This window comes from Mugil cephalus, chromosome 3 (assembly GCF_022458985.1).
Source record: "Mugil cephalus isolate CIBA_MC_2020 chromosome 3, CIBA_Mcephalus_1.1, whole genome shotgun sequence".
In the NCBI taxonomy this organism is placed as follows: domain Eukaryota; kingdom Metazoa; phylum Chordata; class Actinopteri; order Mugiliformes; family Mugilidae; genus Mugil; species Mugil cephalus.
This window is the reverse complement of record NC_061772.1, coordinates 4,948,620-4,963,628: the sequence shown is the minus strand read 5'-3', so window position 1 is coordinate 4,963,628 and position 15,009 is coordinate 4,948,620. Positions and strand designations below refer to the sequence as shown.

The 15,009-nt window shown below is 38.4% G+C and overlaps 1 protein-coding gene across 3 annotated transcripts in view; it reads left to right on the top strand.

The window, feature by feature from the left end:
* The window catches only part of ano1a (anoctamin 1, calcium activated chloride channel a), a 43,435-nt gene that overhangs the window by 6,488 nt on the left and 21,938 nt on the right, over nt 1-15,009 (top strand). For all 3 annotated transcript variants that reach the window (XM_047580233.1, XM_047580232.1, XM_047580231.1), the window contains exons 2-9: nt 490-641; nt 5,478-5,804; nt 8,562-8,660; nt 9,173-9,324; nt 12,235-12,289; nt 12,537-12,588; nt 13,770-13,825; nt 14,024-14,065. In XM_047580233.1, the coding sequence (XP_047436189.1) occupies nt 552-641; nt 5,478-5,804; nt 8,562-8,660; nt 9,173-9,324; nt 12,235-12,289; nt 12,537-12,588; nt 13,770-13,825; nt 14,024-14,065 (873 nt within the window). In that variant the 5' untranslated portion in view covers nt 490-551. The remainder of the gene's footprint in view (nt 1-489; nt 642-5,477; nt 5,805-8,561; nt 8,661-9,172; nt 9,325-12,234; nt 12,290-12,536; nt 12,589-13,769; nt 13,826-14,023; nt 14,066-15,009) is intronic.

The window sequence follows — 15,009 nt, the reverse complement described above, 5'->3', positions numbered from 1 at the left end:
AGGCTCTGTTCTGCTGACTCAGATACTTAGATGTGTTGAGCTTATTACTTTGTCTTGACTGATAAATGTCCTCGCTGGTCTGAACTTCATACAGCAAGGAGGTCTTCTCCCTCAAGAGAATAAGCTACTAACTATTAGCTGCTAAATGTTTTACAGTTATAAAATCAAACACATCACGAGTCATCTAGATCGAGTATAGCAACATTATTTTCAGTACATAAGACAGTAGAGTATGCACAGCGCATAATAAAAGCAGTAGTTGAGCAAAGAATGGATCTCCTTTAAGGTTTAGATTACACCTGCTGTTAATGGTCACATAAAAATGAGCATTATTATACTGTAAGAGAACAAAAATCAACATGCTGCAGTTCCGCTTTGTCTGCTGAATGTAACTGAAAGAGAAGCTGACTTAGTTTTGTGAAGTACCCTGTAAGTATCAAGTTCTTTGTAAGCCAGATATCAATTCTCTCTCTGGTGTTCCTCTATTAGGTCCTCCTCCCTTCTGCTCGTGTGAGCACACAGGCGACCCACAGCAGGAAGAGACCGCAATAATGAGGAGGACTGACATCTACCTGCCAGTCCCTGGTGAGGAGAAGAACCTGGATGTGGACTTCATCGGCACCAAAGGCACCGAGTCCATAGTAAGATACCAGATCTATGCTGTAACTCCAGTGCTTCTGATTTCTAGTCTATTTTCATGTCTATTTGTGTAGTCTGGTCAGGCTAGGACCTGTCTGTCTTTAGTGAATTTAGGTATGGAAATTTCTCACAACCTTTCACAACCTGTGAAACAGGATTGCCTGGGACATTAGGGAATATCGAGTTCATGTATGTTAAGCTGATGAAAGACAGGCAATGCCACTACACAGTATTGTATCCATAAAAAAAAAAAAAAAAAAAAAGAACCGAGCATTAATCCTAAAGGTGTTATCACTACTGGACGATTTGCTTGTATTTAAACTGACAGTGATATTTTATTTAACAGCAAAAAAAGAGTAAAGGGGCGGAAATATAAATACAATCTGTAGAAGTTACACATGAGAGAGGGGAGAACATGCATGCGTCTGTGGAGCAGGCACAGGGTCCACGGGGTGGCAGGTGGAAAAGGAGATTATAGGAAGGTTATAGGAATAAGAGTGAGAAAACACTTCCATATGAGCTGGGTTCTGCTCAAGGTTTCTTCCTGTTAAAAGGGAGTTTTTCCTTGCCACCGTCTCTGTCAGGCTGCTCTGGAGGTTTCAGGTCGTTTTTTTGTAAAGCATCTTGAGACAATTTGTATTGGTATTGATGCTACATAAATCAAATGTAATTTAACTGAAGCATATGTGGTAGGTAATAGACATAGCCACAACACTATACACTCTTAAGCCACCTATATGAACATCAATATTATCCATTAGTCAAAACTTTAAGAGCAGCTGCCAACTCTAAACAGTGCATTTGTCTAATGCATAATGTACTTAAAAACATTATCACAGGGAATGACATCTCCTAAAACACCCCAGGACTGACATATCTAATATGAGGATGCTCAGTCATGACCCCATTTATACCATGAAGAAATAATCTTATTGTGGCTACATTGGCACCAGCCTTCCACTGAAAACTTTATGTAAAAGACATCAGATATGATCATGCCAAGGTGCTGTAGGTGAAGCTGTTGCATGTAGTTATAGGAGGCACTATAAATAACTGAGCTTATTAGAGGCAGCTTGATAAAAGTATCATCAGGTAAGGCAAATGAAAATGAAAATCTAAATTCAGGAATTTATTTGCTTTATTTATTTTCTTAGTTGGAAAGGTAGTACATGTTACACAGATTTACAAGAACCTCAGCCAAGGCATGATGATAGCCGTCATTGAAGAAAGAGGGAGAAAGAGTGTAGGGCTGCAGAAATGTAGCCTCCACCACAAGGACTCATTTAACAGGAAGAAACCTTGAACAGAACCCAGCTCATATGGAGGGACCCATCTGCTGAGTACAGAGACAGAAAGAAAAGAGAGGAGACGGGAGGAGGTGAAGAGAGCAGCAGAAGCAACCAGAGGAATTCACACATGCATCTTGATAAAACATACATGGGTGATATAAACAGGATACAAACAAGAGCACATCATTCTAGGTGATACAAGCAGGTCAGAGAATATGACACTGTGAGCTCTTTAAGAGCCTTGTATGTAAGACAAATAGTTTTACATTGTTGGCCCTCAGGCCAAATACAATGACTGTGGCGTTGTCTGAGTTTAGTAAAAAGTTACAAGTCATCCAAGATTTTTTTGTCTTCAGGAATGCCTTCTGCAGAGATGAAGTCCTGGCAAGGAATTCTAAAACCCTCATATGCCTTCTTAATGAAATTAAGCAAAGAGCAGTCGTGATGAGGTCTTTACTTTAGTCAGATACCTGATATGGGGCACAGATACAGTAGTTCAAGTCTATAAAGAAAATCAAATTAGCTGTCCTCAAAGAGAGGAATGCACTGACTGATGGGTATGTGCCTCTCATCAGATGCTTTGTACAGTCACGTTATTCAATATTCAAGATTCAGGAACACTTTATTGATCCCTGCAAAGGAATTATGTTGTCCAAGAGTCACGAGTTAAGAAATGAACATATATGGACAAGTTATAGATATAAGAATAAAATAAAATAAAATAAAATAAAATAAAATAAGAATGAGGTAGAAGTAAAAATTATAACAGAATGTACAGGACAATTTACATGAAATATACAGTAAATAGAACAAAGTGTTTCAGTGTCTAACTCAGTTATATAAGTCTGTTTTAGGAGTGGGGTTACTTGTTTTGTAAGCTATTCTGGTTTCTCTCTGACGAGAAGTTGTCCTGCTGCATTGGGAAGTGTTAACATATGAAGTTTAACAGTTGTGACTGCAGCAGTATAGGATGTATTCATAGTATTACCTGTCCAGCACAGAGCACAGACAGAGCACTGAAAAGTATGTGATAAAGCTCCATCGAGAGAAATAAATTTCATTCCTTAGCCTGGACTAAGAAATGAAATTTAAAAGTCGGCTAAAAGTGAGACTGCTTTGATTCATTTAAATGTGGTATTGCTTAATGTCTAGTTGTGTATGGGGCTCTAGGGACATAATCCACCATAACGACAGCTTTGACTCACGTTCTACACACTGTTATGTGTATGTGCGTCTCTTTAAGGGGGTTTGGGGGTTTTGATGGTGTAAGCTAGTGTCTTGCCGTTAATGATGTTTTCAATCACTTGCTACTCTGGGACATTAACAGAGAGAAATTGTCTGCCTGCTCAAAATTTCTCCGTTGGTGACTGGACATTAGTCTGCTGGACGTGTCTGGGAACAGAGCTTCAGGAAAATAATAACTAAGGTGGATTTGCTCAGCTTGCTTGAATTCAGGGACTCTTCAACTTTACTTTGATACAGAAGGAACCACAGTTTGCATTATGAGATATCACCAAGAATTACACAAAATATCATTACTAGCAGCCTGCAGCCGGCAACCTCTGTTTGAGCAGCTTAGCAAGCGTAGTCAGGTTCCTGCCGCCCACCACTTACTTGAAAGTCCCCGCAGGAGTCCCCGAGCATGGTAAACTTTTACCGCTGCCTTTACAGTCTGTACAATAACATCATATGCCTGCGTGAAATATCTGTTTTTCACTGTGTGTGTATATATTTATTGAAAAGGAGAAATCAATTTCCTTGTGGCCTGGTGAGAAAAGAGTTCTTAACGGTGAGCAAAGCATACACCACCACATCCTCAAATGGCCTCTGAGAAGGGATCTCTGACCTTTTCAGCTGTGACAACTTCCTGCTGAGAGAGAGCTGAACATAAGTGTGTTAAGTGTTTGTGAGTGTGTGCGTGTGATATGGTATGCACACACATTCACGCAGAGTTAATGACTATTATATTGACAATGGATTGCCTGATCTGTGTGTAGTACCGTGTAATTGTCTGTTTATCAGCATGTAAACATCAATGTCGGATATCAACTCAAATACCTATACAATAGTATAGGTATTTCCATACAGAAAAACTGATCGTGGGTGGTTTAATGTTCCTGGGGAAAAAGCTGTGCTTGAGTCTGTTGGTGCGGGTCTAGCAGATTGGAGGCTGCTGATCAGAGTGTCCTGGGCGAGTGGGGTCCCTGGGGATCTTTGTGGCTCGTTGGAGGAGACGGCTCGAGTAGATCTTGTCCAGATGTGGAAGTGGGGAAGTCTTGATGACCAGCTGCAACGTTTTTTTTCTCGTGCGGCTGGCGTACCGCACTGTGTACCATCCACACGAGGAACACACATTGTTAAAGTCTTTCACAAGTGGAAACAATAGACAAAGAAGTCACAAAGTCAAATCAGTGTCACTTCTCCTTCCTCTTCGAAACGACTCTTCCTTTTCTCCATGAAGTTGATACTCTTTGGAAATTTTTTTTTTTAAAAAATACCTCAACTGTGGACTCATTGTTGTCATTGTCATTAAAAGTGATTTTTCTCTTGGCTATGTAAGTGTATGGTATTGTGCTATCAAGGTGTAAATGTTGAAGCTAAACCTTTCACCAATAATAAAAATAAGCATATCAATAACAGGAATGTTGACGTTTAAAAGTGTATCGTTTAAAAAAGGGTGATCTCTCTGACCGGTTCTTGTGAATGCTCTGGCTGCGTTCTGTAGTATTGTGAATTGCATGGAAAACAGAAGAGTGGCTTTTTGGCAACACTACAGCATCTTCAAAACTTAGCGCTATTAACCTCTTGGACTGAAGGAGTGGCTGAATTATATATGAATGAATTATATTAAAATCCTCTCATTTAATCTCGTATTTATGCTCTAAACTGCTACATCTATCTAAATATTTTCATAAATTGTCCACTTGGTTCATTTGGTTACCCTGATACTCAACCGACCAATTACTCAATTACAATGTCTTGATGGACGTTAAATTGATTACATTTTATTGGCTGCCATCAGCTGGTGCCCCACAGCTCGTTAAAGGGTACGGGACATGCACACATTATTTTCAGCTGCCTGCTGATGGGCCTGGTGCACGAGCACCAAGAAGACTATCCTCACTTTGGATGTATTAGATAAATAAGATATATTGTGTCAGTGACATTGCTATCATTGTCCTGTGTAATACAGTATGTATTAGTATTAGTTAGTTGGGAAGAAAAATATATATTGTTAGACTGCATTACTTAGACTGAATTACTGAAAATTGCAAATTGCCATAAGTGAGTTCCACAACTTAACAAAGAAGTAGGCACCTGATCTCAGGTATCATATACCACTTTAAAAAGGCTTCAAAAACTAGCATAGTGTCATAAAATAATTAAAATTCTAAAACTTTGTGTAGTGTGATTGTGTCTCTTAGTACCTGTTAAAAGTCTGGGGGTAGCGTTATTCCTAATGTCCCTATTTTAATTTAGTAAGATGGAGTAAGAACAGTTTCTAACCTAAGTGGAATCTATAATCTCTCTCTCTCTCTCTCTCTCTAGCCCATGAAGACTCTTAATGGCTCGTCATTAGGCCCGTATTTCTCTGATGGGCGGCGGCGTGTGGACTATGTGCTGGCATACAGTATCCAAAAGCCCAGCAGCATCCGGCGGCAGTCATCCAAATTTGGTGAGAATAACTTCATACGACGGCTTCGCCGCAGCATGAGTATGAGGAGCAGCAGAGCCCCACTGCAGCCAAAGGAAGACCCAGAAATCGCTGCCCAGGAGCAGAGAAATGACTATCATGAGGATGACAAGCGCTTCAGGCGGGAGGAGTTTGAGGAAAACCTGTTGGAGACGGGGCTAGAGCTGGAAAAGGATGAAGAGGTGAGAAGGGTGGGAATGCACGGCACATTAACATTTGTGTTTTCACAGCTGATCTTTTGCAAAGATTGTCATATGGCTCAACTACATTTGTATTGTCACAAAGGACATTTCTTGACTAACCAGTTAAGCTGATCCGATGTTCATACAAAAAAAAAATGTTTGAGTGCATTCACTTAAAAAAAAAACAAATATTAAGTAAATCAATATACAATTAAATTATTAAAACAAGTTGAGCTGCAGGAAATGACAGTTTACAGTCAGAAAAACGATTTTAAATTAAAACTTGGAATTGCCTCAGAGGTATTCACCTGTACTGGAGACATGTTGTTGAAGCGTTTTCTACGAAATATATGCAAAAGCGCAGGCCTTCTTAGTACTGTTGCTTTGCATTGCAGAAAAGGAGACAGTCCGTAATGCTTCTAACAACATCAAAGGTCAAATGATTTACATAAGATCGGATTTGTTAACTTGAAAACATTTACTGGAAAGCCAAGGAAAAGCAGAATCCCCCTGGCAAAATTAAAAGTAACAAGCACTGAGCTTCCAAAATTACTTTTTGAAAAGCAAATACATAGTTTATTACAAATGATACAGAGGGATACTAAGAACCCATGGGTAGAAGTGAAACAGATCAACTGATATTAGGGTTTTACAGTTATTTCACAGGTTGTATAATGCTGTAGGTGTAATCAACATTTTTCAATATAAAAACAAACCGTGCAAATTTGGAACATCCAGTAAGTTTGAATCATTTTTACTCTGCATTACAAAGTGACTAATCCCATGAATTAAAACTGTTGCTTGACAGACAAATGTAAACTATTTGTGTGACATATCAGCTGCCTTAAACACACATAAATACACACGCATCTTTAGTTGATGTCATGTTGTCATTTTGATAACATGAAAAAACAGAAGTGGTGAATAGAACAGAAGCTGCTGCCTATGATGACCTAGTTGTTTTTTTTTTTTTAATTCATCCTTATCTTTGAACCGAGTCCAGAGTTTTACTTTGACATTTTTATGTTTATTTTCTATCAGTTCTTGTCTAAACAGGGATGTTTGCTGGACAATATTCCTGGTAGATCTTGTGTCACAGCTCTGTATGTGCTATGTGAGTAGGCCCATGGTTCAAAAGAGATTTGTTTTCAGGAACGGAGCAACTGTGTTTTTGTCATGTTTCTGTGGAAAAGCCAAACTGAGATAAACAAAGTCTTCACACGGTGAATCATCATCCAGTAAAATCATGATCAAACTACTAAGGTTAGGAAGCTGGGTCCCTGATATGTTCTAGAAAATTCATTTATTAACTCAGTGTGGGTAACGGAAACATCACGTTACTGGTGTGGATTAGTTTAGGTGTGGATGGATAGAGATGTTTTAGCCTTGTATGACAAAATAATGGATTTACTGAAATTAAAGTGGCAGTCTCAAACATTTCAGTTACTTCTTTCCATCTGTCAGCATGTTAAAACTGTTAAAAAAAACAAAAAAACAGACCTATTAATACCACCTCAAAGAGCATAAATCAGATGACCTTCTGCACAAATTTAGAATATATAACAAATAAACACACATACACATATTCCTATTAATAATTATTTACTCTATCATTTCCAATTGAAGGAACTCTTTTCATTTCAGTTTACAATTTACATTCAGTGTCATCAGCAAACAGAACAAACATTTGTCTTGATAAAAATGTAAATCTCTGTATGAACACAATAAGCCACCTTGTTTCACTATGTCTTGATGTATTTCTGGACCCAGATAGAACATTGTGTAGAGCCGAAAGGTGTCGAGAAAGGGGTAATGCTTTATGTAACATTAGTGGATTTACAGACAGACATCTTAATCTAGTCTAGTCTTCTTTCTATTTTCCTTAAGTGGTCTTTAATATAATTATATAATTTCTGGGGACACAACTTAAGGACATACAGGCAATAAAATGTGAAGCATCATTAAGGAGAGGAAAACCTGTGCGATCCTGATACTCAGTGTGCCTACATATCAGGCAAGCACTGGCATGCACACTGTTAAGTCATATATCACAAGATCAGCTTAAAGCTGCTGTCGTCATGAGTTGAGCTTAAGACATCAACATATGTTGCTGTGGAATATGAATAAAGATTTCGGAATAACCTGATGTCTGCAAGTGCATGGCCAACAACCTTAGCATGCTAACATTAGCTGGTAAATAGTACTGGAAATTAAGAAGTAAAATATAATATAAAAGCACTGTCAAGTAACATTGTCTCAGGTCAACAATGTCTGTGTCAGGTGCTGGAGAACCAGGGGGAAAATGAGAAGTGAGGGACTTCAACAAGAACTAAGCGTTAATGGACAAGAGCTGAGAATAAGGAAAATAATTCAAACACAACAAACCTTTGTCTTGATACAATGTAAATCTCTGTATACACAGTAAGCCACCTCGTTTCACTTTGTGCTGATGTATTTTTGGACCCAGACAGAACATTGCGCAGAGCTGAAAGGAGCTGAGAAAGTGGCAATGCTTTATGTAACATTAGTGGATTTACAGACAGAGATCTCATGCAGTAATACACTTGTGCTGAAGTGCTTGTGCTGGAGTGGACGCTGAGAGTAATCCTGTGACTCCACCAGACAGAAAATATTCAAACAGAAAAGCAGCATGAAGATGAGTTCCTATAAATGTTATTAACAGATGTGGTTCGTAAAGTTTAGGATGCACATAAACTGTATCTGCTGCCATTAAAATGTGAAAACACTGAATTTCAGAGTAAAATTCCTGGAATTGGCTTCCTGAAGATCCACGCTCCTTGGAACATTTTGTGCCGAGAGGCTGAGTTCATGAAGCTCAAGATGCCGACAAAGAAGGTAAGCTGTCTATGTAACAGATGTATACTTGTTGCATCTATGTTCGTCTGAAGCTGAGTGAATTGGCTCAAGATCATCAATACATTAAATGTTTTGAAGGCTGCTTTTCTTTTTCTTAAGGTTGACAAAAGTGTCCCATAAAAACCAAGTCTGATCACCTGTCAAAAGTTTTGATTATCCAACAGTTTGATTATTTAGAGTGCAAAATGCAAGGTACATGAATCCCACAAAAATCCCACTTCCACTATATGCATCATTTGCTTACCACTCTGTGTCTCTTATTCTGGTTATGGACAATATGCAATCTGCTTTCAAAACATTTTCACCTATCTCTTATCTAACATACACTTGATATAAAATATAAAAACAGAAGGGAATCATCCCTTTATCCAAACCCTCTTTGAGTGAATAAGTGAATATAGTTGTTTGGAAAAACTGACAAATTGCCTCTGCTCCATGATCTATACACATTTGTTATGTAAGAGCAATTTTACATATTTGTCCCTTTGCAGGTTTATGATGTGAAACAGGGCAGCAATGTGGTGGAGAAGATAAGGATGTTCATTCACAAAATCACAGCTCCTCTCCATCCACAAGTAGATGCCAACCGACCTCAAAGTGTCAAACCCCTCTCTCATCCATTCTCCAGAGAGAAGCAGCACCTGTGAGTAAATCTCCCTCTCACGCTCTGTTTTCGGTAGCAAAGACGTTCAAATTGACTGTAATTTTGTGAAATGTGACTTGTTACATCTTTGCATAGAATCTGTATGTCACCTGCCTGAGTTGTGTGCCCACAGTGAAGATAAAATGTTCCCATGGACACCGGACTAACTCACTGAAATGGTTTTAGCTTAAGTTTGATTGTAAAGACATTCATATATAGTCACAAATGTATTCCAGGTAGTATATGCCCAAATAATATTTCTTTCAAACTGAACTAATCAAACTTTTTGCTACTGAAATTAATTGGTACAAGAGACAAAGCACATCATGTTGTACTCTGAGGGGCCATGCCCACTGGAGGAGAAAACAATCATCCCATAAAATACAATCAAGGGCTGAAACATTAACAGAATGCTGCAGTTAAAGACATTAGATCCCACTTTCAGTATTTCTGTAATTCGTTGATCATTACCATTATTATTATTTCCCACCTAATGTTAGGCATTTTAAATTACAGAATACAGCAGTTTAAAATGGATCCTTGGATATTTAGCAGTGCTAGAATGTAAGAGGATCACAACATTTTTTGTGCTGATGCTGAGCCACAACTGTAAAATCAAAAACATCAACTTGAAGTTTCATCACATACCAGCCACTGCCAGTCGTAGACAACTTTGGTTTGACTTTCCCGATTAAAAGACAGGATGTTAATATGTAATGCCTCATCAGTTTCAGCCTGTATAATATTATGGGTTAGAATACATCGTGACTGAAATTACATTAAGTTAATGTTTATTTAGGTCTTGTTACACGTTAATGCTAATGCTAACCTCTGAGTAACACAATGTTAGCTGTGTGCTTCATGGGTGTCCAAGCAGAAGTTGCATTTACTACGTTACCCTCCACAGTGGCTCCACTTACTTGTTGTAATATCTTTGTTGGAGAGGCTTCACTTGATAAAGACAGACCAGACTTCGTCCCCTCTGTGTCCTCATTGGATCAAATCGTCCATCCAGTGAGTGAGAGTGTAGGGATCGTCGCCCCATCAGTCAGAGTCAACATTTAAAAATAACAGTCATGGTCTCGGGGAGTGACTGTATTAGTATGTTCTCTAAAATATGTGTTTTCCTCATCCATTCTTGCCAAAACAGTCCTTTGAAATATGCTAACCGCTGTTTACAGGCTATTGTGCGATCTTTTGCTTCCAGTTAAGTCCCGCCCCTCAAAATACACCACATTGTTTTCAAACCGTGAAGAGCTCCACCCTGGTTTGCAGGTGACTCCATAAACCCAGTGTACTCTGCCAGCTCAGTAGAAAATACAAGTAGCAGGTAGACAGTTATCAAGCAGCTGGTGAACAGACTGAAGCATTTAGCAGCCAGTTTCTGAAAGAGTTAAAAGATGAACACTGGATCTGAGTCCATGATTAGCCAGAAACACAACTTGAAATGAATGATAATGTTGCTCCCAATCGGCTGTGTAATTTTAAAATGTGAATTTCAAAGACAGAAAACCTGGATGTAGTGGCGCATACACTTGAATGGTGTTGTACAGTGTGTCACCACAGAGGTGTAAATTGGATTAAAAAATCTCTCAGCATGTGAGTGGAGCTTTTTTTTTTGACTATAGAGCATGGCATCAAGGATAAAATGGTGTTTTCAGATACTACTTGATGAAGCTGTTATCAGTCAACTTACTTTTCAAACAAATACTAGTCTGGTTTATAAATGACAACATTTTCTCATAGTTCAGCTCAGTTCAATTCAATTTTATCTATATTTATATATTTTATCTAGCTTTAATAACAATGCAAATTGTCTCAAGACACTTCACAAAACCTGTCATGCAAGCATGAAAGTGACAGTGGCAAGGAATAACTCCCTTGAGAATAACAATTGACTGGATCATGTCATGGCTCGCATATGTTTTTTGTTCATTGCCAACTAAAGAGATTCCTTTCAAAGGCAGAGAGGGAGGATGTCTTGCCATGTAGTGTGGGCAGTGAGCAGCTATATTTACAGCGCTGACTAACAGATCTCCCTCCACGTCTTATCCGTCACTTAATTTCCATAAATTCTCAACTAACCTGCAGGCTTGCTGACAGTAAGCCCAGTTGTGAATTACAGTACAACATAGTCTTTCAAAGCACATTATGTCCCTTTGACTTATCTAGTCTAGTCTGGTTTCTGTTCTTCTTAACTGGTCTTTAATGAAATTATATAATTTCTGGGGACACACCTTAAGGACATGCAGGCAATAAATTGTGAAGCATCAGTTTTAAGAGTGTCACACCTGTGGGATCCTGATACTCAGTGTCCCTACATATCAGGCAAGCATTAGCATGCACACTGTTAAGTCATATATCACAAGATCAGTTTTAGGCTGATGTATTTGTCATGAGTTAAGCTTAAGACATCAACATCTGTTGCTGTGGAATATGAATAAAGGTTTAGGAATAACCAGATGTCTGCAAGTGCATGGCCAAATACAGTAGCATGCTAACATTAGCTGGTAAACAGCTAGTGACATTGTCCCAGGTCATTTAGGTCTGTACCAGGGGCTGGTGAACTAGGGGAAAAATGAAAAGTGAGGGACTTCAACAAGAACAAGAGCTGAGAACAAGGAACTATAGGAATGCTGAAACACTGACTGGGCTCATAGGACAAACACTGTGATACTATGAGCCCCATATAGAAAGGTTGGCTCCAGCAGATGCTAGGAAACAATATCTGAGATCCCTGTCTGGACGAGTGCAATCCTAGGACCAGCTGAGATACTGCACTCTTAAAAAATCTAAAGACACTGGATCAGCTTTTGCATTGTACTTTGAAACTCTTAATTGGTGCATTTATAACATATTTTGATTTTATTGTAACTGAAACTGTGTCTGTTTTGTTTTTTTTATTGCCAGATTTGACCTGTCTGACAGGGATAGGTTCTTTGATAGCAAGACCAGGAGCTCAATAGTAAGTATCTGTTTCACCAGATAAATGATTAGAAGGTTAATCCTGTTAAAAAATCAGATAAAAGAATTCCACCTCTCCACCTAATGTGTGTGGAACATTTTCTACACACACGAGACTGAGATGTATGAGCCATCACACACAAAAATATTCAGCTCATCCTTTTCATTTACATTATATCCTGATATTTTTAAGACTGAATCTGGTCAGTTGCTGAAAGCATAATGTGTGTGTGTGTTTGTATTTCCAGGTCTTTGAGGTGTTGAAGAGGACAAAATGCACAAAAGCCAAATACTCCATGGGTATGAGAACTGCCATAGTTAATATACATTAATATGCATTTACTCTGGGTCCCTCCTTTTAATTCAACCATAAAGGGGTGCAGAATGTGTGATTGTCTCAGTCTATATATATGCTATGCAACATATGAAGTAAACAATTGATGACTTTCCTAAATCTGGGCCCACCTGAGTTCCCCTTTGCTTGGCAGATCAAACTCTGACACATGATCTCACAAAGGAGTATTTTGAACGCGAAAGTTCCAGAAGTAAAGTCACCTGAATTAATTCTGCATTCATTTTACACAGGCACATATGGTTCTAGTAAAAGCATGTAGGGGATTAAGATAAGATAATCAAGATCATTCTTTATTTATCCCACAGGGGATTATCCATACTAGGCCTTCAGGGACATATTTAGCTAAATATACAGTATGTTATATATTTACGGTATAATAAATCTTTTTAGAATATTTTATAATGACATAAATTCTACCATCTATTAATCTGGAGACGATGCCTTTTCACACGATTTCAGCAATTACAGTACTTGGTGAATGCCATGTTATCAAGAGTTATTCCCAGAACAAACTTATCCTTAAAGCATTGTGGCCCACTTTTTGATCTATGAAATAAAGGTTATGACTGTACTGTGATGAAACACATCAATTCTACTTTCTAATTTCATTGGTTGGAAAAGTTTCAACATGCCACCTGCTGTTTGAAATCAGCATCACTGACCTTGCGAGGCTGATGCTGATATGCAGTTAAACATATGAGGCTTTTAGCATGAAATTATTATTTTTAAAAAATCTGTGAGAAAAACAGGAAAGGGCAGACATTTTTCCTTTGAGTTATCATTTTATTTCATTCCAAAACCCCAGCACAGCTGTTTTCTTTCACTTATACTGTATGTGGTGATTTTGTCACCATCATGATTTGATGGCTGACCAAAGTAGGAACTCGTTTGGTGACTTCTGGTCAACATGTAGTCTCAGTGAGCTGCATTTCAGTTACTATTTCATGCTTGTTCCATTGCCTGACAACACAAACATGAAAATATGTCAGAGATATTGGAATTTGGACGTTTTAAAATACACAGGATTGATAAAACATATAGGACCTGCACAACACCACCTGGCCATCACATCTTCAGTGTTTGTTATTATTTCATATTACATACTGAATATGGATATGTTTTTCAGGGATCACCAGTCTGCTTGCCAATGGTGTCTACATGTCTGCTTATCCTCTGCATGACGTGAGTATCGCCATCGCACTTCACGTCTATCTCTCCCCCTGAGGCCATGTGACAAATGTATTTTTTTCATATTCCCACATAATTACTGTCTTTGATATGAAAATCACCACAGAATTGCATTCATAACACGCACAATGAGCAGAGTTGAATTAAAATACTGTATGTGTGTGTGTGTGTGTGTGTTTGTGTGTGTTACAGGGAGACATTGAGGGAGTGAATGCAGAACCTAATGACAGGAAAGTAAGTAAAGCCAGTCAACTGGTTAATATGTTGAAGGAGGTGGAACTGCCCCAACACGTTGCCATGTAATTATAATAGTCCATTCATTATTGGGTCCACAGAAAGCACGGAGGGAACAAATCTAATTAAAAAAATAAACGCTACAATCGCTTGACTTTGTTTTCAGTATATGTTGTGTCAAATTATATAGTCATTTATCTTCTTTTTAGCACATTGCAGACTTTAAAATAACACTACATATACTATGCACACGTTGCAACATAGGCAGGAACATTGAGCCCGACATATTATTTTCACAAAAAGGTGAGCCAGTATTTTGAGTCTGGAGTCTCAAAGTAGACGAGTGGATGATGCCAGAGGCAGTTGGGGTTTAAACAGAGAGTGGATCTTAAAATGCAGCCTAGAGGGCATCACAGAACCTCTCTGGACATGTAGTGTTTGGGTGTGCACACTGCTACTGTTGGGCTTTTTCCGGCATAGCATTGCTGTGTTGCCACTTTCCTGATTCCTCTGCTCGTCCTGTCATCCTAAACAGTCTGAAAGTATTTGAAGGTAAGAATGAGATTTTTCTTATACCCCGGCCTCCTGAAATCCCCTCGATTCAGTAGGCTTTAAATAATTCATATAACGTGACATAAATCAATATGTGCGCTCTACTTTGCTTCAGCTTTTACATGCCTTTGTATTTATCCCCTACTAATTTTCTTTTAGTAGTCTTGTAATGGTAATGGTGATAGGTCCCTGAATTAGTTATGCCAGTAGCACTTGTAATATAAAAGGAATGAATAATGAAGTTTGACAAATAACATGTAACCACATTTTTTATTACATATTATTTTTTATTACATATTACATACATTACATATTTCTGTGCCTCTCTCCCCCTCTCCAAAAGAACTGAAATAACAATGCAATTGGAAAGATCCGCTTATGAGACTGAAGTC